Source organism: Petaurus breviceps, unplaced genomic scaffold (genome assembly GCF_028583685.1).
Source record: "Petaurus breviceps papuanus isolate PSGF00001 unplaced genomic scaffold, PetGlider_PUasm1.0 90895, whole genome shotgun sequence".
Taxonomy (NCBI): domain Eukaryota; kingdom Metazoa; phylum Chordata; class Mammalia; order Diprotodontia; family Petauridae; genus Petaurus; species Petaurus breviceps.
In genome coordinates, this window is record NW_027187372.1 from 21,734,458 (window position 1) to 21,762,162 (window position 27,705).

Below are 27,705 nucleotides of genomic sequence, written 5' to 3' on the forward strand. Positions count from 1 at the left end.
CAGAGAAGGTAAATGGCTTGCATAAGATCACCCAACTAGAAAGTATTTGAGGCAGAATTAAATGAGGTCTTCCTGACTTTTCTGTCATACTTGCAAGGGGAAATGCTGGACATGAGGAGTGTTGAAAGGATTGACAGAACTTGTAGACTACAAGAATCTGCATGAACTAACAGTAGTTTAAGTCCCAGATAAAACTTTCATGCACTGAGTGAAGTGAGTAACGGGGTTGTGGGAGAAGAGATGAAATGAGAAAGAAGCCAATTACACAAATACTGAACTGTTGACATTTAAAATGAGACAAGGATGAGACACAGAGATAAGAAAGGGAAAAAAATTCAGCCAGTAACTAAAGCCACCCCAGACAAATCACAAAATAGGATGCAATTAATTAGGCTGAAATGCCAACATTGTTCAGGATAGCGTTCAAAGTATCCATATTCTCAGAACAATGCCATGACCCCCTTTAGAATATGCCAGGGGGCAAATCTAGTCGGGATTCTATCAAATAATTTAAATACAAATATACCTGAAAATGACATTTCAATTCTTGCTTACTTTGTTAGCATTTTCAGAATCATTAGATTGCTATGTAGAGCACTCCACGGAACATACCAAATGTCGGGTGCTTGGGTGCATTATTCAATCTAACCCTGAAAACACACAATAGCTTTTTCATTGTTAACACTGAGCTCTCCTAATGGGCAGCATCATATAAAGGCGAATTCTTGAGAACAAAGGTTTACATTCCAACTACTCATGTCAGAAATTCAGGAAGAGAGGTCCTGGCCACAGGTCCTTCAGTCATGGCAATCCCTCAGGTTTCACTGAGGGAAAACTCCCCTGGGAAGGGGAGTTTCTGTAGACTTGATTCCAAGGGCAGCTGCTTCTAGAGATCTGCAAGCTTTATGAAAAGGTTCTTAGCAATTTGTCTGATGAAAAAATCACAAGCCAATTTGCCTTTGCCTGAGCTAAGCCACTCATTTTGCAGCCTCCCATCATCACTTCAGGCTTTGCTAGGGTCTTTGGCTCTTATTGTCACTTGTCATATCAGATTAAAATAATCTAGAATCCCAGAAGCTTCAGTGGGTTTGCTTCCTCCTTGCCCCCTCCCTGGTCCTGAAACTATTATGGTGGTTAAAGAACTTCCAATGGCAGATGAGTTCCAGTGCTCTTCAGAGAAAGACTGCATCTCATGTTAACTGTGAATGAATGTTAAGGGCTGTGGGGTGGGGTGGGGCGGGACCTTGAAGAAGGTACAGTCACTGATGGGGAAGACAGTTTATCCCCTACTGTCAAAAGTAACCAAAGTTAGGATTGAAAAGGAGAATTGGGGACTGTGAAGGGAACACACTGTATAAATTTTGGTAGCTTCAGATGGGAAGATCAAGATGTCTGACATGAGCTAGAGATTCTGATAGGAAACAAGAAGTCACTGGCAACCTTGGAGAAGACTTTCCCTCCTTGCTCCTGCTCCTTATAAATGCAGGTTATCAGGAAACCCATATAAGCATAAAAGCCCCAATCTCACCTTCAACTGTGCCAGGCAATTCTATAAGATTTAAGCTACAGAGAAAGATGAGAGGATTGGAAGAATGCTGTGAGGGTGGAGTTGCTGAATGTCTGCCAAACCAGGTAGGTAGCAAGATTCTCATCTTGTGGGAATCTTCTCTTCACTCCTAAGACACTAAGAGAGCACTGACTTTTGAGCCTGAGCAAATGAGTTCAAATCCTAACTCTTCCACTTCATCTGAATGACCTTAGGTAAGTGACTTCACATTCCTAATCATGTAAAATGAGAAAGTCAGACTAAATGGCCTCTAAGGTGCTTCCAGTTCCCTAGCTGTGATACAAAAACCCTTCCTGTTTTAAATATTTAGACTCTCAATAAAACTACATGAGTCAATGCTGCCCAGTCTTGTCTGCCTTTACCATCACACCCAAGTATCCATGTACAAGTTTGGTCTGAGGAGTAATGAAGAAACCAGGGATGGAACCAGTTCCCATGCTTTTCCAAAGTTGTGGGGGTCTGGGCATGACTTAGATAGCAAGCCTATGATGGGATGTATTGAAGTTTTTGCACTAACCCTTCTACTCCTTTAGCCTGGCTGACATAATAAGACTCTAGCCTGTTAGTCTCAGACTGACTGAGTGGCCACCCAAGATTTTAAGTTCAATACTAAAACTAGTGTCTGTATTTGATCCTTATGCCTAGCACAGAGCCCCAAACACAACTGGTACTCAATATACATCTTTTGGTGAAGAACAGTGCATGGTGTGGCTACTTGTCATGTAGTGATAGTTGCTATTTAACAAGGATGATAATCTAATCTATACCAACAAGTAACTGTTAAAAACCTATTACATATCATATACCATACTAAGTGTTAGAGATACAATGACAAAAGGAAAAAAAATCCTGCTCTCAAGAAGTTCACATTCTCCTGGAAGAATATGTCATGTAAACAGATGATAAGTACATACATAATTTACTTAAGGAGAGAGAAAACATTAACAGCTGATGAGCATATGAAATAAAATGTGTTCAGTCTTTTCCCTCAGAACAAAAGGAACTGGAGGATGGAACTTTTATATATACATATATATGTATGTGTATATATGTATATACATATGTATGTGTGTGTATGTATATGTATACACCCCATTGCTGGTACCCCTTATTTCCAAGTTGCAGGTAAAAATAATTTTTAACATTTGTTTTTAAAACTTTGAGTTCCAAGTTCTCTCCCTTCTTTCCTCCTCACCCACCCTCATTGAGAAGGCAAGCAATTCAATACAGGTTATACATGTTTAGCTGCACAAAACACTTCCAATAATAGTCATGTTGTGAAAGACTAACTATATTTCCATCTATCCCTCTGTCCCCCATTTATTCTATTCTCTTTTGACCCTGTCCCTTTTCAAAAGTGTTTGCTTCTGATTACCATCTCCCACAATTTGCTCTCCTTTCTATCATCCCCCCTTTTATCCCCTTCCCCCTACTTTCCTGTAGGATAAGATACCCAATTGAGTGTGTATGCTATTCTCTCCTTCAAGCCAAATCTGACAAGAGTAAGGTTCACTCATTCCCTCTCACCTACCCCCTTCCCCTCCACTGTAAAAGCTTTTTCTTGACTCTTTTATGTGAGATAATTTACCCCATTCTACCTCTCCCTTTCTCCTTATCCCAATATATGAGGATGGAACTTTTAAAAATGTTACAGGAGGCTGAGGCTTATTTAACTCAAGCAAAGCATCTTCTTGCATCATGAGGTGAATTATATCCTCTCCATTTAAATGTAAAGAAACTTGGCATGGAATTGATTCTTTAACATAAGCCTACACAGTTTCTTGAAAGGAGGATCATGTGTGGGTATTAGTTTCTCAATGAGAGAGTTGGATTAACACTATGAACCATTTCATGAAATTGTGTCTTGGGAATTTCTGTGTAATAGATATTCCCAACACAAACAGCCAATATACAACTAATCTCATCTTTGTGCTTACTGTTGAAGAGACCTATAAACCTGTGTGGAAGCCTTATCTTTGGATGCCATAATTTAGAGGGCTACTCCTTCTAGAGCATCAAAAAACTAAACTTAGCTTTAAAAAAATATGATTTAATTGGGGTAGGGAGTTCCTTGAGAGGAGCTCCCTCTATCAATTCATAGCAGCATTTTCTCTTCAATTTATTATCTTGGAGAGTTGTCTTGGAAACTGAGAGGATAAGTAACTTGCCTAGAGTCACAAAACCATGTGTGCGGAAACAGGACTGGAATCCAAGGATTTCTGACTCCTAGGACAGTTCTTTGTCCATTATATCTGGTGAGCTCCTCCCTGACCAAGACTTGACCTGTTCAATACATTGCCTTCCATAAGTATCCTTCCCATGACCCAGGGATTCTATTGCTTGTTTCCCAAATAAATTGAGGGCACATTTCATACTTTTTCTCCAAACCATGTTCTGTGCCATTTTTCCCAGATGCAAAAATTGTGAGTAGTAGTTCTTATGAGAGATAAGAGGTCACTAATCCTAGAAGGAAAAAAAAATATAAATACAAAATTATGGTCTTAACCTATTTATGCTTTATGTCAGCCCTGATTAGATTACAAGACCTCTATTTTTCTCTCTTCTTCTTGATGTGGTGGGAAGATCCCTGGGCTGGGAGTCAGGAAACTTAGATTCGAGTCCTGGTTTTGTCACTAAGCATCTGGGTAACCTTAGACCAGTCATGCCCTGGGCCTCAATGTCCTCAACTATAAAATGTAGCGGTTGCACAGGATGGCCTTCCGGCTATGTCCTTTGCAACTTGGAATCTTAAAAAAAAACTGCTAAATATTAATAGTTTTTTGGGGAGAGGGGGTAGATTTGCTTATATACTATAGCTTTGCAATTTACAATGATTAACCTATTTGAGTCATGGGGGCAGTGGTGCATGAGGCTTGCTTTTCTTCAGCTTTAGAAGTTGTTATTTGAAGAAAAATTATAAATTCAATTCACAATTGCTCTAATCCTCAAATTAGGCAAGTTCTTACCATTTAGGCAACGCTTAGGTTGGTTCTCTAATTTTACATTTATATCTACTTCTAGTCAACCCTTGAACTCTTGCTGAGGCAAAAGATGCATCTCCTGACTCTGCATCTTTACTGTCTGTCCTCAACATCTGGAATTCCTTTCCTCATCTCTGCCTCCCAGCTTCCCTGGCTTCCTTCAAGACACAGCTAAAACCCTACCTTCTTTTTTTTTTTTTAAGCAATCGGGGTTAAGTAACTTGCTCAAGGTTACACAGACAGTTATTTCTGGGTGTGGTGCTAAGTATCTGAGCCCAGATTTGATCCCCAGGTCATCCCGACACTGGAGCCGGTGCTCTTACTCGCTGTGCTACCTGGCCGCCCCCAAAACCCTACCTTCTTGCAGAAGCTTTACCTGACTTCCCTGTGTTGATTTTCTTTAATTTATCCTACATGTACTTTGTACATTATTGTTAGAATGTTTTCTCCCTCATTAGACTGAGCTTCTTGAAAGCACTGTCTTTTCCCCTTTGTATTTTTAGAGCTTAACACAGTGCCTGGCATATAGCATCACTTAATAAATGATAGAGTGTTTATTGGCTGATTTAACTTTCTTGATTTGGACTAAAATCTTCATTGGTCAGCTGAAACTGCTCTCTCCAGAGTTAACAGTGATCTTAGTAGCCAAAATTTTTAGTTGTCATCATTCTTGACCTTTCTGCAGCTTTGACACCTATCATTTTCTCCTATACTCCTCCCCCCCCCCCCCTGTTTTTGTGACACTGTTCTCTCTTGGTTTTCCCCCATCTGCCTAATTCTTCTCAATCTCCTTTGCTGATTTTTTCACCCATATCATGTCTACTAATTATTAGATTGTGAGCTCCTTGAAAGGAGGGACTGTCTTTTGTATCCTTTTCTATCTTCAGGGTTTAGCACAGTACTTAATAAATGCTGACTGAGTAATCATCCATATCTCCCAAGCTTCTGCCCTGGGCCTTCTTCCCTTTTTTACCATGTATTATTTCATTTGGTAATATCAACTCCAAAGGGTTGAATTATCTCTATGCAGATGATTCCTAGATCTATACATGCTGCAATGGTGTCCCTCCTAAACTTCAATCATTCTTTGTCAGCTACCTATTAGGCATCTCAAAAGTGAACGTCCTATAGGCAACTCAAATTCAGCGTGTCCAAAACAGAACTATGTGTCTCCTTAATCCCTCTTCTGAGCATCCCCGTTACTGTAGAAGGTACCAATAACCTAGTAGTCATCCAAGCTTATAACCTCAGCGTCATTCTCTATTCCTCACTCTTATACCCAAATCTTGTTATTTCTACATTCATGTTTCCAGTACACATTCCCTTCCTTCTATTTATACAGTCACAACCCTAGATCAGGCTCTTGTCATCTCTCATCTGGGGAACTGCAATAGCCTTCTAAACTGGTCTCCATGATTCAAATCTCTCCCCACTCCAATCCATCTTTCACTCAGCTGCCAAGGTGATTTTCTCAAGTTTCTGTCTGACTACATCATTCTTTTCCTCAATGAGTTCCAGTAAGTAGTTCCCTATAGCCTTCAGGATCACATATAAACTGGCATTTAAAGTTCTTCATAAACTGACACTGCCTTTCTAGTCAGATATATTACTCCTGTCTACACATTCTATGATCCAGCTACATTGGTCTACTTGTAATTCCTTGGACAGTGTATTCCATCTCTCATCTCCATCACCCTGTAGTAACTCCATCACACTGTTCTCTATGTCTTGAAAGGTCAGCCCCCTCATCTCACCTTCTTGGTTTCTCTGGTCTCTTCAAGATTCAAAATTCCTCTTCCAGGAAGCCTTCCCTAGTCCCCCTGTTGCTAGTATCTTCTGAGATTACCTTCTACCCACTCTCTACATATCTTGTATTTCTTGTATGTACCTAGTTATTTACATGTTGTCTCCCCCATTAGAACGTGGGTTCCTTCAAGGCAGGTATTTTGTCTTTGTTTCTCTAGAACTCAGTATATGGAGTAGTCAAGAAGGACCAGTCCCTCTGGTGTGAGCACTTGGTGAGCCCTTTTCAGGGAGATAGGGACTCACCTGAGCTCTCCCCCAAACCCCTCTAAATACCTCTAAAAAGTGACTTCGTCCGGAGGCTCCTTGGTGTGCAATGGGGTCCTGCAAGGCCTGATGTCTTGGGACATGGAACAGTGCACCTCCCCCTGGTTTCCTGGTGTTCATCTGTTACCCTACCTGGATCCTAAATGAAATGCAGAAGAATTGACAAGCACCTCCCCATGCCCCAGTCCTGCCATCAGAGCACAGGTGGCCTAAAACTACAGCCCCATACCCAACAAAGGAACCCAGGCCCATGATCCTTCCTGTCAACCCAGTTGACCTTCCCTCCTCTCCCAAGGCCAGGACTCAGCCATCCTGACTTCCCAACCATGGACCTCTGGAGGACCCAGATTTCTGAGACACATCTCTAGTCTGGATTTGGATGCATGGAAAGGGAATCAAAAGGATTTAGAGAAGTTATCTCACATAAAAGAGGCAAGCAAAAGCTTTTGCAGTGGACAGGAAGAGGGGGGAAGTAAGGTGGAGTGAATGAACCTTACTCTCATCAGAATTGGCTCAAAGAAGGAAGAGCATATACACTTAATTGGTTATAGAAATCTATCTTACCCTACAGATAAGTAAGAAGGGAAGGGGATGAGAAAAGGAGGGGGGGGAATAGGAGGGAGGGCAGATGGGGGTAGTCAGAAGCAAAACACTTCTGAAGAGGGTTGGTGAAATAACAGAGAAGAGAGTAAATGGCGGGGCAAAGGATGGAGGAAAACACAGTTACAGTAACTATGACAAAAATTTGAAGCAAATATCTCTGATAAAGGCCTCATTTCTCAAACATAGAAAAGTGAGTCAAATTTATAAAAATAAGACATTCCCCAATTGATAAGTGATCAAAAGATATGATCAGCTTTCAGATGAAGTAATCAAAGCTACCTATAGCCATAGGAAAAAATAATTCACTACTGATTGGAGAAATGTAAATTAAAACAATTCTGAGGTACTACTTCATACCTATTAGACTGGCTAATAGGACAGATGCTGGAAGGGACCAGGGATAAACGAGACTTTAATGCACTGTTGGTGGAGTTGTGAATTGATTCAACCATTCTATTAAGCAATTTGGAACTGTGCCCAAAGGGCTAAAAAACCATGCATACCCTTTGACTTGGTAATATCACTGCTAGGTCTGTATCCCCAAAGAGATAAAAAACAAAAAGGAAAAGGACTTATATGTACAAAAATATTTATAGCAGCTCTTTTCTAGGGGTAAAGAATTAGAAGTTGATAGGATGCCCATCAACTGGGGAATGGCTGAACAAGTTGTGGTATGTGATTACGATGGAATACTATTGTACTATGAGAAATGATAAGCAGGATGCTCTCAGAAAAACCTGGAAAGACTTTCATGAACTGAAAAGGTGTTGTGTACAAAGTAACAACAATACCACAAGATGGTAAGCCATGAAAGATTTAGCTATTCTCAACAATTCAATGATCCAAGACAGCTCTGAAGGTTTTATGATGAAAAATGCTATCCATCCCTAAAGAAAGAACTGATGGTGTCTGAATATAGACTGAAACATATTTAAAAAACAACAACTATTTTTCTTGAGTTTTTTTCTTGTATGTTATCTTTTACAACATGACTATTAAGAGTATGACTACACATGTATGACCTATATGGAACTGCTTGACTTCTCAATGGGGAGGGGTCTACGGAGGGAGAGAGAGAATTTAGAACTCAATGTTTTAAAAATGAATGTTAAAAATTGTTTTTACATGTAACTGGAGAAAAACAAAATTAATTAATTTTTAAAAATGTAAGAAACAACAAAAACAAAAATATTATTCACCTCTTGGCAGGGGAGTGACAGACTCAAGAGGTGCAAAATCAGACATATTCTCAGATGTGGACAAAATGTAAATTATTACAAGGAAGGGCTTCTACTGTTAGTGGGGGTGGGTGGGTTAGTGGATAAGGAGAGAATTAAAAAATGGTAGCGTCAATAACATTTTAAATGTTACAAAAAAGTAAACACAAATAGAGCAATTTGTCATTACCACATTAAACTATGCTATATATGTATATGCATGTATTTAAACAAAACTACCTCTACATAGATTTAAACAAAAATATCTCAACATTTGCATTTTATTTCCCATACCAGAAATGTACCTTCTCCATATTAATGTCTATCGCAATCTTGTTCTTTAAAGGACTGGCTCAGGGGCCACCTCCATCATGAAGTTTTCACAGATTAAATATCATCTTCTTATTAATAATAAAAATTGTAACCAGGATTAACATAGTGCTTCGAGATTTTACAAAGTGCTTTATGTGCATTATCTTAGTTGATCTCCACAACAACCTTGTAACATAGGCACTACTATTGTCCCCATTTTACAGTTCAGGAAACTGAGGCAGACAGAAGCTAACAAGTTCACATAGCCAGCAAGTGTCTAAAGCAGAATTTTAATCCAGATCTTTCTGATTGTTGTAAGTTCAAAATTATCCACTATGCTACCTATTTACCTTACTTGGTTGATGATTTTTTTTTGGGTTGGGGGACCTGGAGGTAGGGATACTGACTGGCAGGTGGTGGGGCAGTGGATAGCATGCTAAGCTTAGAGTCAAGAAGGCCTGAGTTCAAATCCAGTATCGGACAATTACTAGCAGTGTGACCGTAGGCAAGTCACAGTCACTTAGCCTCTGTTTACCCTAGTTTCCTTAAGTGTGAAAGAGGAATAATAGCATCCATCTTGCAGGGCTATCATGAGGATCAAATTAAATAAAATTTGTAAAAGCATATAGCACAGTGCCTGGTACATAGCAGTTATGATATAAATGCTTATTTTTTCCCCTCCCCTCATTTCTCATCTTCCTCTTATCTTAAAATTTAATGTCTTTATCAAAGTTATTGATATGTAAGTTAAACAGTTCCGATACCTGAGGACATTTAACTAAAGTCTTCCCTCCAAGTTAATAATGACCATCCAGTTTCTCTAAAATGAATTCATTTCTCATTGGAAAAGAATTCCTTGATTAGCAAACCAGGGAAATGACATGGAGAGAGTATATTTAGAATTTTGGCAAAGTATAGACAAAGTCTCTTATAATAGTGTTGTGGACAAGATGGAGAGATATGATTATATTGGGTTTAGAAGTTACTCAACAAGACAAAAAAAAAGACTGTTAATTGGTATATTGTGGGAAAAGTTCTGAAGCTGTAGTCAGAGGACCAAATTTTATTTCTCAATTTTGTCACTTACATTTGTGATCATAGGAAAGTCCTTTCTTGTCCTCCTTTTCTTCTTTGTAAAATTATTAGTTTAGTCTAAATACTAAGGACTTTCACATTCCAAATCCATCATCAAACAAGAGACTGATAGAAACCTGGAGTAGTCCTTTGTAGGATTTGATCGATTCAACATTTTATTATTGATGTAGGTGAAGTCATAGAAACAATGATCATTTTATCTATGGATGACAGAAAACTGGAAGTGATAGGTAATATATTGAATAACAATTAGTATCCATAAATAGATAGATAGTCTGTAGTGATTTGCTGATGCTAAGTAGGTGAAATGTAATAGGAGCAGCTAGGTGGCATAGTAAATAGAGCTATGGACTTGGGACATAATACCCGAGTTTGAATCCTGCCTTGGACACTTACTAGCTATTTCATTCTGAACAAGTCACTTAACTTTTCTTATCCTCAGTTTCCTCAATCTGCAAAATGGGGATAATAATGGCACCTACTTGTTACGGTTTTTATAAGGATTAAATTATTTATATATGTATATATAAGCATGTACCTGTATGTATACACACATACATATACTATATATAGGCATGTATACACACACATATATATATGAAGCTCATTACAAATTTTAAAGTGATATGTAAATATCAGTTATTAATGGTCAAAAACACAGCTATAAAAATAAAGGAAGAGAGTTAACTAGCTAATCATTCTCATCTCCTTTTTGGCAATTCATGTGGAAAAAGTCTATGGTGAACTAGCCATACTTAGTGCAAGCATCTTAAAATTACAAAGAGTCTCACTTTATAGAATAAGAAATAGAAACCAGAAGTGAAATGACTTAACATGACTGCAAAGAAGCATAAATAAATATTGGGTAAGTTTCCTCTTATAGTAATTATTTTTAAAGTAACTCCCAGGGATTCTAGCAGTGTTGTCTTAATGATCTGTCAATAAATCTGTTAATCACATTTCATACGATGACATTTTTTGAAACAAGGATGCCCACTGTCACCAATATTATTTGGTATTGTATTAGAAATCCTAGTAACAGCAAATAAGAATAATAAATAGAAGGAATCAGAATAGGGTATTAAGTAATAAAACTATCTCTTTTTTTTGCAGACAATATGATGAAATACTTGGAAAATCCCAAACACTCAACTAAAAAGTTAGTTTAAATAACTAATAATTTTAGCAAAGTAGCAGGATATAAAGTAGATCCCCATAAATCATTACCATTCCTATATATCAAAAACAAAGCCCTGCAAAAGATAATAAAAATACTCCATTTAAAATAACTCACAGTACAAAATATCTGGGAGTATACCTGCCAAAACAAACCCAGGAACTATATGAATAAAATTATACATATAAAAAACTTTCTATACAAATAATATCAAATTTAAATAATTGGAGAAATATCATTTATGGGTAGGCAGAGCCAATAAAATAAAAATGACAATTTTACCTAATTTATATATTCAATGCCATCCTAATTAAATTAGCAAAAAATTATTTTACTGAATTAGAAAAAATAACAACAAATTCATTTGGAAGAAAAGTCAAGTATGTCAAAGGAACTAATGAAAAAAAATGTAAAGGAAAGAAGTTTAGCAGTACCACATCTTAAATTATATTATAAGGCTATAATTATCAAAACTATCTGGTACTGGCTAAGCAACAGAAAGGTAGACCAGCAGAAGAGAGTAGACATACTATTTGACAAGTGTAAAGACTTTTGGGGATAAGAATTCATTATTTGGTAAAAATTGTTGGGATAAAGCAGTATGTCAAAAATTGGGCACAGACCAATATCTTTTACCATTTACCAAGATAGGATCAAAATGAATACATGACCTAGATGTAAAAAGAGATATTAAAAGAAAATATGGAGAAGATGAAATATAGTACCTATCAGATTGATGGATAGGAAAACTATAGTTTGCCTATTTAGTTTGCCATATTTATGAATAAATGAGATAGTGAAAAGTATGAAGTATAAAATGGATAAATTTTTATTACATTAAATTAAAAGTTTTGTACAAATAAAATAAATGGAGCAAAGATCAGAAGGAAAGCAGAAAATTGTGGGAAAATTTTATAGACAGATTTTCAGATAAAAGTCATATCTCAAAAGAACTGTTAAATCTACAAAAATATGAGTTATTCCCCAAAATGGTCAAAAGATATGAACAGGCAGTTTTCCAATAAAGAAATCAGAATAATTTATAGTCATATAAAATTGCTCTAAATCATTATTTATTACAAAAATGCAAATTAAAACCTTGAAATATCATTTTCTACCTATCAGCGTGGCTACAATGATCAAAAGGGGAAAATGACAAATGTTGGAGGGGATATGGAAAAACTGGGACACAAATTCAGTATCAGTGGTACTGTGAACTGATCCAAACATTTTGGAGGGCAATCTATAATTACTTTCCAAGAGTTATTAAACTACCTATATACCCTTTGACCCAACAAAACTTGTTCTATTTCCAAAGATGATTAGACAAAAGTGGGAAGAGCCAATGCATTCTAAAATATTCACAGCAGCTCTCTTTGTGATGGCAAAGTATTAAAAATTGTGCGGATGTCCATCGATTGGGAAACAACTGAACAAACTATGGTATAACATTGTAATGGAATATTACTGTACTATAATAAATGATGAGCTTGATAATCTTATAAACACATGGATAGACTTGCACAAAATAATGAAGAGTGAAATGAGCAGACCAAGAGAATGTTGTATACAGTAACAATATTGTTTTAAGAATTTTGAGAGACTAAGTCATTTTGACTATTACTATTATAAATACCCAAATTAACTACAAAGGCATCCAGATGTTTCACACACACACACACACACACACACACACACACACACACACCACATGTATTTAATGGTATCTAACTCTAGAGCTGGGGGGGAGAGAGGAAGGGAAGAAGGAAAAAAAAGTTACATGATGACATATTTAAAAGGAAGAGCAAATAGTACATAATAGATTTGCAGTTCCATATACAATCATCTTTTCTTCCCTATTCTGTTATAGAAATGCTTGTTTTATTTCTTAAGTTCAGAATAAAATAAAAAAAATTTATAGAAAGAACACAGAGAAAATGTTAATATTGAAGATTAAACTTTGAAATGTGAAAAAGATGACACTTTTGAAGAGTTTCCCTAAAACATAAATTGTAAAGAAGTCTATGAAACCAAGTTAAATTTTATTGCAAAAGATACCTTGCATCACAGTGAAGAAAAAAGCGTATTAAGGTCTTGAATTCACAGTTAGAATATGTAATACATCTTTTTAAGGAAAGCAAAGCAAAATAAAAAGCATTCAGGAGTTACATAATTTTGTAATCCGTGCCCTGAAGACTCATTTAAAAATGAATGTCAAGGCTATACAGCAGGAGAGTTAAAAGCATCTGGTAAGAGAGAGTGGGAGGAGTCAGAGAGGAGAGACAAGCATGAGGAAAGATGTTACAGGAGCTAAGCAGCTGCACCATGGTGATTAGTAAAGTCTCTAGGGACATTGCGTAATATGTGATCCAGGACTAGACTGGGCATAGAAGGCTAGTTTCACAGGCAACCTCTGCTCTAGGAATCAAAAAGACTTTCAAGTGAGTTTGGTGAGTGATCACACTCACAAGAACTGCAGAAAAAGGTGCTAACGTCTTTTATTTTGCTTCTTCTTCACCTCCTTTCTGTCTCCTTTAGGTATGTGCAACATGGTCCCTGGTTTCCAATTTGTTTCTTTGTAATGCTTTAATTTGCTTTGGTTTCCCTTTACATAAAAGCATATGTTCAGACTTGAAATGTGGTAAATGGCTTTGTACATGGGTGGAATATGGAGGGAATTTATGGAAAACACAGCGGTATCTGAAATCTACAGGGTATAAAATAGAGTAGAGATTATAGTCTCTGATCAGTGATTAGAGGAAACTTCTCTAACCAGAGACCTCAAGCTAGAATTTCATTAATATCAATATGTATGTTGACAAGATGTCTATATCAGCAGAGGAAGGAATATCTGCAGCTCTTAGGCTATTACTCCTGGTAAAAAGCTTCTTTGGCTGATATCTAGTAATGCAGATTACTTGGAACAAAGAAAGCTTGGGGCAGTCTCCCTCCTTCACAAAGGGAGGGGACAGTATAGAGAGAAATTAGAAGTCCCATCTCTAACTCCAGCAGATGGAGACAGGCATGACAGGCATGATCTGAGAGAATTCTGTTCCTACCACTTGAGACAAGTGATGACAAGTTTGCTGCAAGCCAGGTAGTTTTGGTGTCCGTAGTGACATCTAGGAGTTATATATGATAGGCATATTATATACTTTATGCATTTTCATTAAGTTAAATGTAAGGACTCTCAAACTTATAATAGTTTATTTTAAAACTACATTACATTTCCAAAAAGAAACAAAGTTAGAAAAAGCAGTTAGTTCATTGTTCCCAGGTTAGCCCACAGAAACCTAGCTAATCCACAAAATAACTGAAATATAATACATGAACATACCAGATCACCTGAACTGAAATTAACTGGGCTGGGAGTAAGGAAGCAGGAGAATGACCACATGTGCACAATACACTAAAGAGGAGGAAAGGAAGTGGTTGGCTCGGATCGACATCTCACACTTCTCAGGATGGTTCTGTTGGCCAGGATAACTTTGTGACTAGGCCAGTCAGAATGAGCTCAAGGCATGGATTAGCCTTTGGGTGAAACATGGCATGTACAAATCATTGGTAGGTATGAGACATTCCCTTCCATTTCCAGATCGTGTTGAGTTGAAGGCTCTGTACCCAGGACTTATAAAATTCTTCTGAAAAAGAAAGGAAACATTTATTGTGCCTTTTATGGTAGGCCCTTTATGCCACGTCCTATGCCAAGTACGTCTGATCTCGTTTGATCCTCACCTTGTGCGGTAGGTGTTACTGTTGAGTGAGGTAGGTGTTGGTATTACTCCTATTTTACAGTTATGGCAATTGAGGCAGACAGAAGTTAAGTGATTTGCCCAGGGTCAAGCTAAGTAGATGAGGTCAAATTTGAATTCATATCTCCCTGCCTCCAGGCTCAGAGCTCTATACACTGTGCTAGCTAGCTGACTGTGCCACCTGGATGATCCTCTAATAAGACATTTCACAACTTCTTAACACTGAAAGTATGTAGGGTAAGATGTGAGCAGGAATACAAGAAAACAGAAAGCTGAACTGGAAATAGGGAGATAGTAAAGACCAATGTGTATGTAGACAGTAAATGAATGACCTTAATCACAAATACCATTAGACATTAGGTTTTTAATCTCTCCTAAAGTGTGTAGTACAGTGCTATGCATATATACATTCTCAAGAAACACATTTTGAGTGAATTTTCACCAGTAAGATAGGAGACAAATGGAAATCCATTCAAATAAGAATTTGAAAATTAAACTATAAAGTTGTTAAACGATTGGCCCAAAAGGCTGAGTTTGAAATAGGTCCCATGCCACTGAACTCCTATTTGTAGTACTTAATGTAACATGACCACTAGTGCCTTTCATTTAACATATTCATGGGCATGGGAAGATTGAGGAGGATGGGAATAAGGACTTGAGAGGTGGGGGTAGGGAATGGAGTTTGGATGATGTGCTACAGGTGCTCAGAATCACTGGGCTGTTAAAGATATGACTAAGTGTGAGAAATTCATCACTGAGTGGAGGGCACCACTCCATTTCCTAAAGGAGGCTGGTTATCAGGCTGGAGGCAACTGCAGTAAGAGATGGAAGGCCTAGAGTCACATAGTCAGAAGCAAGGTCTTGCTTCAAACCTTCTGGAGATTACTCAGGAAATGGCGGCAGCAGGAGATGAAAGTTGAACCTAGATGTAACAAGAAGGCACTGTCATTTATTGAGCAGGGGAGGATATGGTTGGACTTACACTTTAGGAAGATCACTTGGGTTGTTTAGAAGCTGGACTCAAGTGGTGAGCAACTAGAGGCAGGGAGACCAACCAGAATGCTATTGCAAATAGTTTAGAAATGAGATGATTAGGGCTTGTCCCAAGGAGAGAGGTTGGCAGGTATGAGAGATGTTGCAAAGATAAAATTGGCAGGATGTGGCACCTGACTGGATATGGGGGTGAGAAAGTGAGGCATTCAGGATGACACTTAGGTTGAGAGCCTGGATGACTAGGAGGAGGGGGTATCCTATGGGGAAGTTAGGAAGAGATGAGTTCAATACTGGCCATGCTGAGTTTAAGATGTGTGTGGGGCACTCAGTTCAAGATATTTAATAGATACTTAGAGATGTGAGACTGGAGGCCAGGAGAGAGTTTAGGGACAGATTAAGAGATCTGAGAATAATCTACATAGAGATAATTGGATCTATGGGAGCTGCTGTCAACAAGTGAAATAGCATAGTGAGAAGGCCTAGGATAGAGACTTCAGGGATACCTTAGGGTGCTCTCCAATGATCCCTACAAATACAAAAGGCCCATTTTATCCCACATCAGGTCTCAAATGGAACATGGGTAGATTTTTGTCCTCATTGTGAATCAGGTCTAATTACATTCCTGTCCCTCTCACTTCCCTACTTCTCCTCCCTGCCCCATCCCCCCCCCCCCCCCCGCTGCCCCACCCAGGGTTTTCTCTGCTACTGGTATGAACCAAATATGTTCCTCATTTTAGAAGCCTAATGACTAGCACTCCAGTTTTATTTAATCACTTCAACCACTTTTATGAAAGAATATTTACTTCAAAAATATAGCAAGAACAAACATACAAACTTTCCCCCAACATACTGAGGACATGAACCCCTCTTTATACCATCTCAATGTTTGAGGAGGGAGATTAGTTCACAGCTTAGATCAGTTCCTGACAAGCATAAGTCTCACCAAGTTCAAGTCCCAAATTCCCTGGGACTAGATCTTTGCTCTGTTGGGCTTCTCTACTGGGCTGGCTACAACACTTGTCCTAGATTCCTGGACCATTGGATGCCCATGACTCAAGATCATGAACTGGAGATGCCACTTCCTGTACTAATAAGAGAAGAGGAATTAAGAAAAGAGGTGTGATCCTTTACCTTTGACTTCAAAGCCTGTCACACATGACTGCAATATTATGAAACAGTTGGTTTGTTGGTTGCAGGCTGTTTGTATGATTTCTTGTCCAAGCTGAAACTTAACTGACTTCCCATGGACACTGTGAGCCACATTACCCAGGGACAGAAGTAGTGGAATCTTTGTGATTGTTATTTGTCTTGATAAGAATAATCAGCTGTTACTTATGAGGCTTCATCAACCAAAGTTTTGACATGGACAAACTTTATTTTATGTTACAGTACTGGGGCACTTTATGGAAAGGTGGAGTTCACCCAAAACTTGCATTTACATTTTAAATTCCACAGCAGTCTCGAATATATTATATGTGTAAATGGGGTTGCATGTGTGTGTGTGTATATATATATATACATATATATATACACGAGGTCTCTTGTATGTGTACATACACACATATACATACATTTTTATTACTTGTGTGTGCATGTACACACACACACACACACGCAGACACACTGGTGCTCCAGAGAGCAGACAAAGAAAGATCTGGTTTGTAATTCTGGAGATGATTTACACCATAGTCTGAAGGATGCAATAGCAATGAATCAAATTCTAATGCTAGGTACAAATTTTCATAAATATTGTGATAGGTTGAGGTGATGTGCAGGTGTTTATTTTTTTAAAAGTTTATTCAAAACAGTCCTACTTCTCAATTTAAAAGCTATAGAAATATTCAGCTTTATACTTATAATTCAGTTTTCCAGAGCGGTCCTATTCCAATGTCTCAGTGTGAAGATAACTCTGGATTCTCAAAGGTTAATGCTTGTCAGGTACAATCTCTGGTGGTCTACAAAATGAGTAACACCAGTATTCCTGGCATTAGGGGTCTCTGTTATTGGAGGACCAGTTGATCTAAGTTCAAGAGGTTGATTGCCAGAAGGCTGATTAGATAAAATAAATATTCTTAACCAAGTAACTCACAAGAGATGAGGCATAGGGGGGTTAACATCTGTTTCAGTGGAGATAGTACCAACATTCAGGAAATCTTTGATACTACAAAGTGTCAAATAACTGTAACAAACATCTGTTACATAATGAGATCTTGCTTTCTACTATGTTAGGGGCCTTATATGCAGTTAATATTTGTTGCATTTTTAGCAATGGTGCAGCAGAATAATAAGCCTATATATTATATGACTATGAATGGCTTTTTAAACAGACTAATATTGTGTTGTGATGTGGGAACACAACATATATTTAGTGCATTTTCTAGGCACATGTTTATATTTTTGTCTTGTTCTAGGCTTAGAGTCACTGAGTCTAGGACTTGAGTGAACTAAATCTTTACTAAAGGACTACTGTGGTAATACAGGCTATAACTGAGGTCCAATGTTAAGATTCATTATTTCTAATAACTCATCATTGAAGTTTTAAAAATTATCATTTAAACAATAAAATATTTTTAGAACTAAATATATTTTACACATAGCTTCTTGAATGAAAAACATCTGAGTGAAACAAAAAAGATTATCTTAATTATACAGTACCTGATTTTTTTGGTGTATTTGCATACTGCATCCAAAACTACAGATTTTCCACAGTGCTTTTTTGCCTTATTCAAGTATAATAAAAGTAGGAATCTATAGAAGCTCTAAGGTTAAACAAACTGTACATACATACAAGAAAAATTCACCTAATTTACAGAGAATCAAAAAGCATAAGCAATGCCCTTTATGAACCTTAGGAAAGACATATCACAATAAGGGATGTCACAATCTGAGTATGTGTTCACCGCCATAAAAATACTATGTAATTTAGATGGTGCAGACATGAATAAATTGCTTAGGAATTACCTGACAAATGCAGCAACTAGAATCCTAAATGTACATCTGAATAAGTGTATTAGCTACCAAGTACAATACTTCTGATTGATGGTACTAAATGTATTAATCTTAGGTACAGTATTTTCTTATTGCATATTTTTCTGTTGCTAAGACCATTATGACACCACAATGTGACACTCACATTAATTTTAAATAAATGAAAACGTATCTACCAACAATGTACACCACATACTTTTCTTTTATAATCACAATGAACAATGCTACATATATTTTTATATAACTGAAAAAATATGACCTTTATCTGCTAGAAAACAGATCTACATATTTGTGTCAACTGAAGTATTCAAGAAAAAAATATTGCACAAAATCCTATTAATTCTGAAATCTAATACACTTCCCTATAAATCCACATAATTCCCTAGTTAGAATTGGATCAAAACATTAATTTTCTCAAAAAAGCAACATTACCTCTTAAAATAAAAAAAAATGCAGTAACATTATTATTGGAATCTAGATTGGAAAGGCATCAATACTGATATGAGGATTTTTTTCAAAGTATTTCATACCTTAGAAGTGTGTGTACCTGAGGGGGTGTTTGGGGGGTTCTTTGTATTTGGCAATAAGACTTGGGAATTTATTTAACATTCTTTGAATTTATTTTCTGATTTACTAAGATGCAAGGTGCTTCATAGTGAACAAAAGAAAACCATAATAGCTGACTTTATTGTAGCTAATTTGTTTAGAAGAATAAAACATCTTAAAAAACCCCAAATTTATAGTGTTTCTCTCTTGTTATATATACTCTCAGTTTTTCCCCCCTTTGTTATGAATCTACCCAACTCTCTAAAAGAACTAAGCAATTCAATGGCATTCCAGAAGGTATATAGTAAGGCTAATATAGTATTAACTAAAAATTATGCAATAGATGAATGTGCCTTCACCAACAGACTAAGGATCCATAAAAAATGGATCCTCTATCAATCTGAATTTATCATACTGGCTTAAGAGACTTATACAGACTTTTTTTTGGTGGAGGGAGGTGCCTGTTTTTCTTGATTAAACTCCTATAATAGTTTAATACAATGTGCTAAAATGATATTCTCATTCACATTTTAAAAGGACTCTGGTAATAGCCTTTAAATGACAGTCTTGGAAGTCTATGTTATAGTAATTAGCATATTAGACTGAAAAGAGAGCTTAAAACTGGGAATACCTTCTAAAGGTCTTTAGTCACAGGGTCCTTTAGCTTGACCAGATACAGAAGCCTTTTCCTCTGAGAAAACTTTGGCCCTTTTAGTGACTTCTATACAAAATACAATTTTTTTTAAATTGATGGTCACAATTATTAGATAATTAATACTTATTACATTGAATTAATATTACCTAAAGGATGTGAAATGCTTTCCATTTGACATTAGATTGCAAATTCCCTGAGGACAGGGACTGTCATCAATACAGTTCTATAAATTCTCCAGTCTAGCACAGTACCTTTACACATACTTGGTACTCAAATATTGACTGAATGACTGAAACGTTACTTATTTAATCAGAAAAGAAAATCCTGTTCTATATTTATGGCTTTGCATTTATTAAAAAAGACATAATCACTAAATGTGCCACTTTTTATTTAAGCAACATTATAGTTTCTAAGGCTGTATTTTCCTGTTTCTAACTTTCCTTTCCCTTCTTCTTCCTCAAAAATATATATAATACATAGGAAAACTGGATCAAAGTCTGAAGCATACAGGACTCTTTGCTGATAGGAATTAAATAATGGCCAAGACTTTGTTGAGGAAGAATCACAAAATCAAAAGGAAGTCCTTACTAAGCAATATAATCCCAATTCTTCTAATGTTCTTTCACAATAATTTTTCTCAATAGAAGAGAGAAATTTATAAGTTCAACCTGTTTCATCATTCATTATCAATAATTTTAGAAAAGGAATGAAAAAAAGAAGAAATTTAAAATAGTTTAATTCCTGGACTATTCTTCTTAGACTGCCTATAACACTATGAAGACTACAGACCTATGAATATAGGTATAAATTAATGCCTTGAAATACCATACCAGTGTTGGCTACTTTTGTGGCTATTTTGGCAGTAATAAAGGATTTTAAAATTACAGACAACTACCAATTTTATATGTTTAAGTAAGGCACAAATGTTAGCCTCTAAAGTATCACTGAAACTAAAAAATAACTTATACAATCCTAAAAATGTACCTTAAATCACTTAATCAAATACATAACTTAGATATTTATGGCAAAACACTTTTCAGCAAAATGATCACATTGTATAACTGCCCACCTTGTACACTGTCTGAAGGATTTAGGAGGCAAACAAAGGCCATGGGATACAATGCAATTAAGCAAATGGAAAAAAATGAATTTCACATATCCTACATTTCAGTTATTTTTCAAAGTTCAGAGATGTGAATGATTCCTAAAGCAATAATTTACATCAAAATTAATTTTTAAGAACTATTTCAGTTAACTGCTTTTGCAAATAGTAAAGTGGTACTTGCCAATTAAGGCAAGTAATATAATTTATTTTTCAGAAATTGTTTAGTAATCCTACAGTTCTTTTCTATTATTAAAACTATTCACAAAATAAAATCTTTTTATTGCATATAATCTTAATGAATTGTAATGGAAATTTGGAAAGAGCAGATTAAGGCAATATTTGATAAAGCCTTGAGTTTTTGTAAGATAAAAAAAGAAAATTCAAAAAATTTTTTCTTCAGAAAAGGTACACAGTATACACATTATTCTTTCCATTTGAAACCTAAATGGATGTAAAAATGTCCACTGTAATTTTGGAGCATGGACAAGAAAAAAACAACCCTGGTTTTGCTCAAATATTTTAAAGACAAATAGTACACTTTTTTTGTACTAAAAAAAAAAATATCTTTGGCAACTAAAAAATGTACTTAAGAAACAAAACATATGGAAAAACTATTCCCTTAAATAAATATTTCATAGTGAAGGTCTAATGTTCATTGGGCTGCCTCTCAAAATTCTCCAAGTAGACTGTTTAATTATCTCTTCCTAAAAATACTGTCAATTTATTTTTTGTTTCTAATGATACAGTTATGTATAATATAGAAAAGTTGCAGAACCCAATTAAAACGTAACATTTCACAGCTTTTTCTAGCTGTACTTTTGGATCTATCCTATACTGCTAAGAAATAGATCTTCATTCCTTTCCAAAATCCAGGAAGATATTAAACCTAATAAAAAATTTCAAAATCCAGAAAGATGTGAAAATTGAAAGTAAATGGTATTTCAAAAGATTCGTTCATAAAAATAAAATGAATCTTAGCAACACTATCTGTGAATTCATTTTATACCATATTTCCCTTTCTCAAGACTCCTAGATAGTAGAGATGTACATGGGGACAGTAGAAACTATTTAAAGTGTCTCAGTTGTAAACAGAAGTTCACTGACTTCACATTATGTTTCAGCACTTCATATACTGAGTAAAAGGTGAGTTCGTACCTTTCAAATTTTGGAAGACATGGCCTTATTTTTCTTTCTATAAATTATATGCGACATTTCTACTAGATTCTTTTAATTTAGAAAAAGTGCTTTTGGCCCTTAACTCAATGCATAAAAAGTCATTATTGCTCTTGAGAACATTTGCCTTCTGAGACAATTAAGTATAGTCTCATAAATCACTCATGATCATTATGTAATATTTCATATAGGCTTACGATTAAGGCAGTTTGCTGATCAGCATTTTAAGAGTTAGTTGCAGGCTCAATTTCTAACAACTTGTTCAGCTCATGCTCAACCAAATGGATGCAGTACTAATTGGTTATCTGAAAGCTGTATATGTTTCCCTCTGGATAAATGAAATGGATGACATTAAGCACCATATTCCAGGGGCAATCATGTTAAATATGGAGACTCATCAAACTAGGACCTGATCTAACAGCACATCACAGTTGGCTTTATCATTAAGACTCCAGATAAACAAATCAATAGATGAAATAGCCATTAAATTACTGAAACAGGCAAAATTCATGTACCAAAACAAACAGTATTTCAAAATTATAAGAGTTTTGATTCCTACAAAACCTGATTAACATGTAACTTGAAAGTCTAAGAGGATTCCTTATGAACCTTTGAAGGAAGTGATTTCCCCTTTGACAATCAACTTAAGCTTTATTTCCACTGCTATTATCCTCTGAAATGTTTAAACCATGATGGAAAGCAGATGTCATATGACATAATGTCACCACTTCATGAAGTAGTCCAACATCTCCAGAAGTTTCTTTTGCTTCATTCCCATCTTTTTCCCATGGAACTAGAGTAGATAGATGTCGTCTAAGGCTGAGATTAAGTTGATCATCTGAGGTATGGCTTAGTGTTTCATTATTTTCAGTTTTTCCTTGGAAAGGACTATCTGTTTGTGAATCTTCTACAGAACCAAGCTGTAAAACTGATTCTACAGGAGAAGCTGAATTTACCACCATTACTGGGCAATTCACTTTGTTGGCACTGAGGTGTTTTTCACTGTTTTCCTCTTTCAGAATGAAGGGAGATTCTGTTAAACCAGAAGAAGAAGCATGTTTTCTTGGGGATGGTGGGAGATGTTTCCCATGGAGAGCACTATCATCCTGACCAAGATTCCATTCAGCTTGATCATTAGAACTGCTACAAAGTACAGCCAGATTACTCTCACTAGGTGCATTGGATTTGTTCTGAAAGAATATACAATTTAAGACATAAATTATTTAAGAAAACTTCATAGCTTTTCCTTGGCATTTTTAAAATTTCAAAATAAATGTTTAACTCCATGAATAATGTGACTGAAGGTATTAACTAAATTCTCCCAAATTTCTCTATTGGTACTGATAAGAATGAAACGTAAGTTTAGCATCCATGTCCATACTACTTTTGGACTTCTCATCTTGGAACTTATACATTCAATGTCACATGGGGTAGATGTTTGGTCTTCTCTGGTAACAAGACTAGAGCCAAACTCTTATCATGTCTGCTAGTTATTTTATAATGGAGTATGCAGACTACTGTTATTTTTAAGGTAATAAAATGGAAAGCTATTTATAAATAAATAAATGTCAAAATCTCTGTGTTAATATTTCTGGGAACACCAGAGCAACATACTTCATGTAAATGTTTCCCAAAGAAGACAAGTATAAAATAGATTGAAAGCTAATGTTTTTTGTTTGATGGAAAAAAGTCTAATTAGTGACAGCAGTGACTTGAACCAGGGAACCTACAGGGAAATATTAGCATTTGATAACTAAGCATAACTTTAGGTAATAGAATGGCACTATATTTTTTGAAGAACTGGCATTTACCTAACACAGCATAACATAAAATAACTTTAAACAATCTACAGATTTTATCATAGGTCCAGACAATCACAGCGAATGAAAAGGAATATTAGTTAGTCTGTAAGCTGAAACATCGAATTGCAAAAATAAAAAAAGAAAAGACTAACCGTAGGCTTGTAATCAATATCATCCATTGATCTAAAAAAATCCAGGCTCTTTGCTGCTGATAGCTTTCCTTGATCTGAGCTATGTGTACTCAAAGTATCAAGAATTTCGCCTAGTAAGTCCATTTCACCTGGGTAATGAGTCTTTACTCTAGCTTCAACAGAATCATCACTTTCATAAAAATAAGCAGAAGCTTCCTCACTGTCTTCTGAGGATAACCTAAAGAAAAAAGAAAGACAAAACTGAAGCTATGCAAAAAAGACAGTTTCTACTTTGCAAAAAAAAAAAACTTCTGATCAATTATATTTATGATTAAATTTTGAATCAAAGAGTTTGTTTCAATTGAACCAAAAGACAGCAAAAATATATGACATACCTCACAACCAGTTTTTGAAGAACAGGGACTTTGTTATAGCAATTCAACTTTTGTTGATTTTAATGGAGTGCAAAAATAGACAAATTATTCTAAAGCATTAAGAATTTAGGTTCGAGAATGAATACAAAATCTTTAATTATAATCAATCAATAAGTACTTATTAAGCACCAACCACTATAACAGGTGCTCAAGACACAAAGACAAAAATGAAATGGTTACTGCCCTCAAGGAACAAACATAGGGAGAGACAAAATGTAAACACCAAAGAATATACAAAATAAATACAAGGTAATTTTGTGAGGATCATTAGCAGTTGTGGGGGAGGTATCAGAAAAGACCCTTGAAGAATGTAGCAATCAAACTGAGCTTTAATGTTAACTAGGGTATCTAAGTTAAGAAGAAAATGCATTCCAGAAAATGTGGAATTCCTGCAAAGCGAGAGGTAATGCTGTGTGTGAGGAAAAGAAAAATCAGTTGTTCACCCTAGGATCTGATCGGCCTACCTTCCTTCTTATCTTCATTCCTTCCTTCTCTATTTATTTATTTACTTTTAGTCTCTCTATCTTGCCCAGGCTTTAGGTATAGTAGTTGCTATGGTCTCTTCCTGCTATTGATTGGCCCTTTACCCTGCTCCAGTTAACTCTTTTTTTAGGTAGTGCAGTGTTCTTCCCCTGCTCCCCAACCCGGAGGAGGTAGGGGGCTTACCATATTAAATGCCCTTAGTGCAGATACTTGATTGCTCTTGCTCTACTTTAACTCAGAAGTGCCAACCTTAAGAGAATCACTAGCCTTGGTCTCTCCTAACAGAGATTACAGGCATGTGCCTGAGAAGATGTACTTGTTTGTAACATTGTACTGCATTATATTACAGTTTGAGATATCCACTGAGACCTAAAGCATCAGCTGCTTTAAGACCTCAGGCAATATGACAAGTAATTTACTCACTTGCTTGCTCTGTCCATGTCATCATCTTCATCTTCAAACAGGACACAGTCAGTGCTTTTAATTTGTCTTTTGAAGCGTGCCTAAAAGTTATGATCCATAATAAATGATCAGCTTATATGTAATTTCTAAAATAATATTACTTTGAAGAGCTGAAAAGAAATATCCATTCAAGGTTGTTTATCAAATAGTTATTGTTTAATAAGTAGTGAAGATTAGAGAAGTAGGCATGTAACTTTATCATAGAAATCTCCTAACTCCTCTCCTCCCAAATGTGTGTGTATGTGTATATATGTATACACATTTCATTCTTAACTTAAAAATAGTTCAAATAAATAAACTTTTTTTTTGCTTTTTGGAGGGCAATTGGGGTTAAGCGACTTACCCAAGGTCACACGGCTAGTTTTTTGTGTTAAGTGTCTGAGACAAGATTTGAACTCAGGTCCTCCTGACTCCAGGGCCGGTGCTCTATTCAATATGCCACCTAGCCATCCCCAAATAATTCATTTCTACCTAAGTAAATAGCTTTACCACTGGAGGTAACTGCCCTTTGTTGCTCAATTAAGAACCACTGGGAAGTGTTCAATAAAGCAAACTGGTAAGCAACTAGAAATCAGGAGTCTAGGGTACTGCCTAGTGAGTTATACTGAAACTTCCAAGACAGACAAATAAAGCATTTATTCATTTACAATATGTAGGCACTGTGTTGAGCTGAGAATACATATAATAAGCAAAGAATGCCTCAGAAAGCTTACATTCTAACTGGAGAAGACAATAAATGAGCCTAGATAGTGGCCTTGGGAGGGGTATGGTGAGAAGATGGTTCTTAAGTGGCATGGAGGTCTTGGCAACTGAGAGACAGGGTAAAAGTTTGCCTATCAGAACCCAAAGACCTGGGAGCAGTAGACAACAGTCTGATGGGATAGAGATAAGAATGATGGTCAGAGAGTAGGTGGCGTGTTCAAGAGATAGTGAGAAGTCTCTAAGAAAGAAGTTTGATAATTTGTGCCATTGATTCATGTCATAATCCAAGCATTTATTTCACACTTATTACATTCAGGGTATTATGCTAGGCACTGTGGTTACATAGACAAAATAAAAAATTCTAGCTCTCAAGTCCTTTACATTACACTAACAAAATACAACTCATACACAGATATATATATAATTTGAGAAGAAAGAGTATTAGCAATAAAGGGGATGAGGAAAGGCTTTCTGTTGGAGGTTGTCCCTAAACTGAGTCTTGAAGGAAGCTAAAGGCTGTAAGAGGAGAGATGACAGGAAAGAGCATTCTAAGTGTGCTGGTGCAAAGGAACAGGGGCACGAACAGAGAACAGTTAGGAAGTCAACCTTCCTGGAGGGGCGAGGGTAGGAAAAGAAACAATGAGGGGAGAGGGAGGGAGGTGGGAAATGCAAAAGAGAGGAGCTTATTTAAGCACAGAAATGACATGGTCTGATCTTCCCTTTACAAATGAAAAGCTGGAAGCTGGGTCAAAGATGAATTACAGAAGAGAAAGAATGTATTAAAGAAACCAGGTAGAGGACTTGGCAACAGTCCATGTAAGAGGTGATGAGAGTCTGGATTCTGGTGACTGTGATGTGAACAAAGAGAAGGGGAAAGATTTAATAGATACTGAGGAAGTGGAATGGGCAAGACTTGGTAAATTACTGAATATGCGGGTGAGAGAAAGCTAAAAGTTGAGGCTGAATCCTAAATTGTGAACCCGAGGAACTGGGAGGATAGTGGTTCCCTTAATAGAAATAATGAAGGTAATGGAAGAGTAGGTTTAGGGGAAAAGAGAATCAGTTCTGTTCCAGACATGTAGAATTTGTGATAACTTCGGGACAACCAAGTAGAGATGTCAAACAGGAAACTGGAAATGTGGGGCAGGAGCTCAAGAGAAATAAGGATTAAATATGTGCATTTGGGATTCATCTGCATAGAGATGAGTGATAGATTACTCTATGGGAACTGAAGAGATCACATAGATATACGAGGACCTGTGACAGAACCCTATGATACATTCATAGATGGGGGGTAGGACATATTTAAGGAGCCTGCAAAGGAGACTCAAAAGCATCAGTTCAACAGGTAGCAAAAGAACAGTTCAGTGTCAAGAAAACCAAAGAAGAGAAATTATCAGAGCAAAGAGAATTAAGTTGTGAACCCTGCAGAGAAGACATTAAAGAGGTGGACTGAT

At 36.4% G+C, this 27,705-nt stretch overlaps 1 protein-coding gene across 4 annotated transcripts in view; it reads right to left on the minus strand.

Moving 5' to 3' along the window:
- Positions 1-18,332: 18,332 nt before the first annotated feature.
- DENND1B (DENN domain containing 1B) overlaps positions 18,333-27,705 on the minus strand; it is a 373,059-nt gene continuing 363,686 nt past the window's right edge. For all 4 annotated transcript variants that reach the window (XM_069074484.1, XM_069074485.1, XM_069074482.1 and 1 more), the window contains 3 exons: positions 25,508-25,587; positions 24,189-24,405; positions 18,333-23,424 (listed from right to left, as the gene is read on the minus strand). In XM_069074484.1, coding sequence (XP_068930585.1) covers positions 22,879-23,424; positions 24,189-24,405; positions 25,508-25,587 — 843 coding nt within the window. In that variant the 3' untranslated portion in view covers positions 18,333-22,878. The remainder of the gene's footprint in view (positions 23,425-24,188; positions 24,406-25,507; positions 25,588-27,705) is intronic.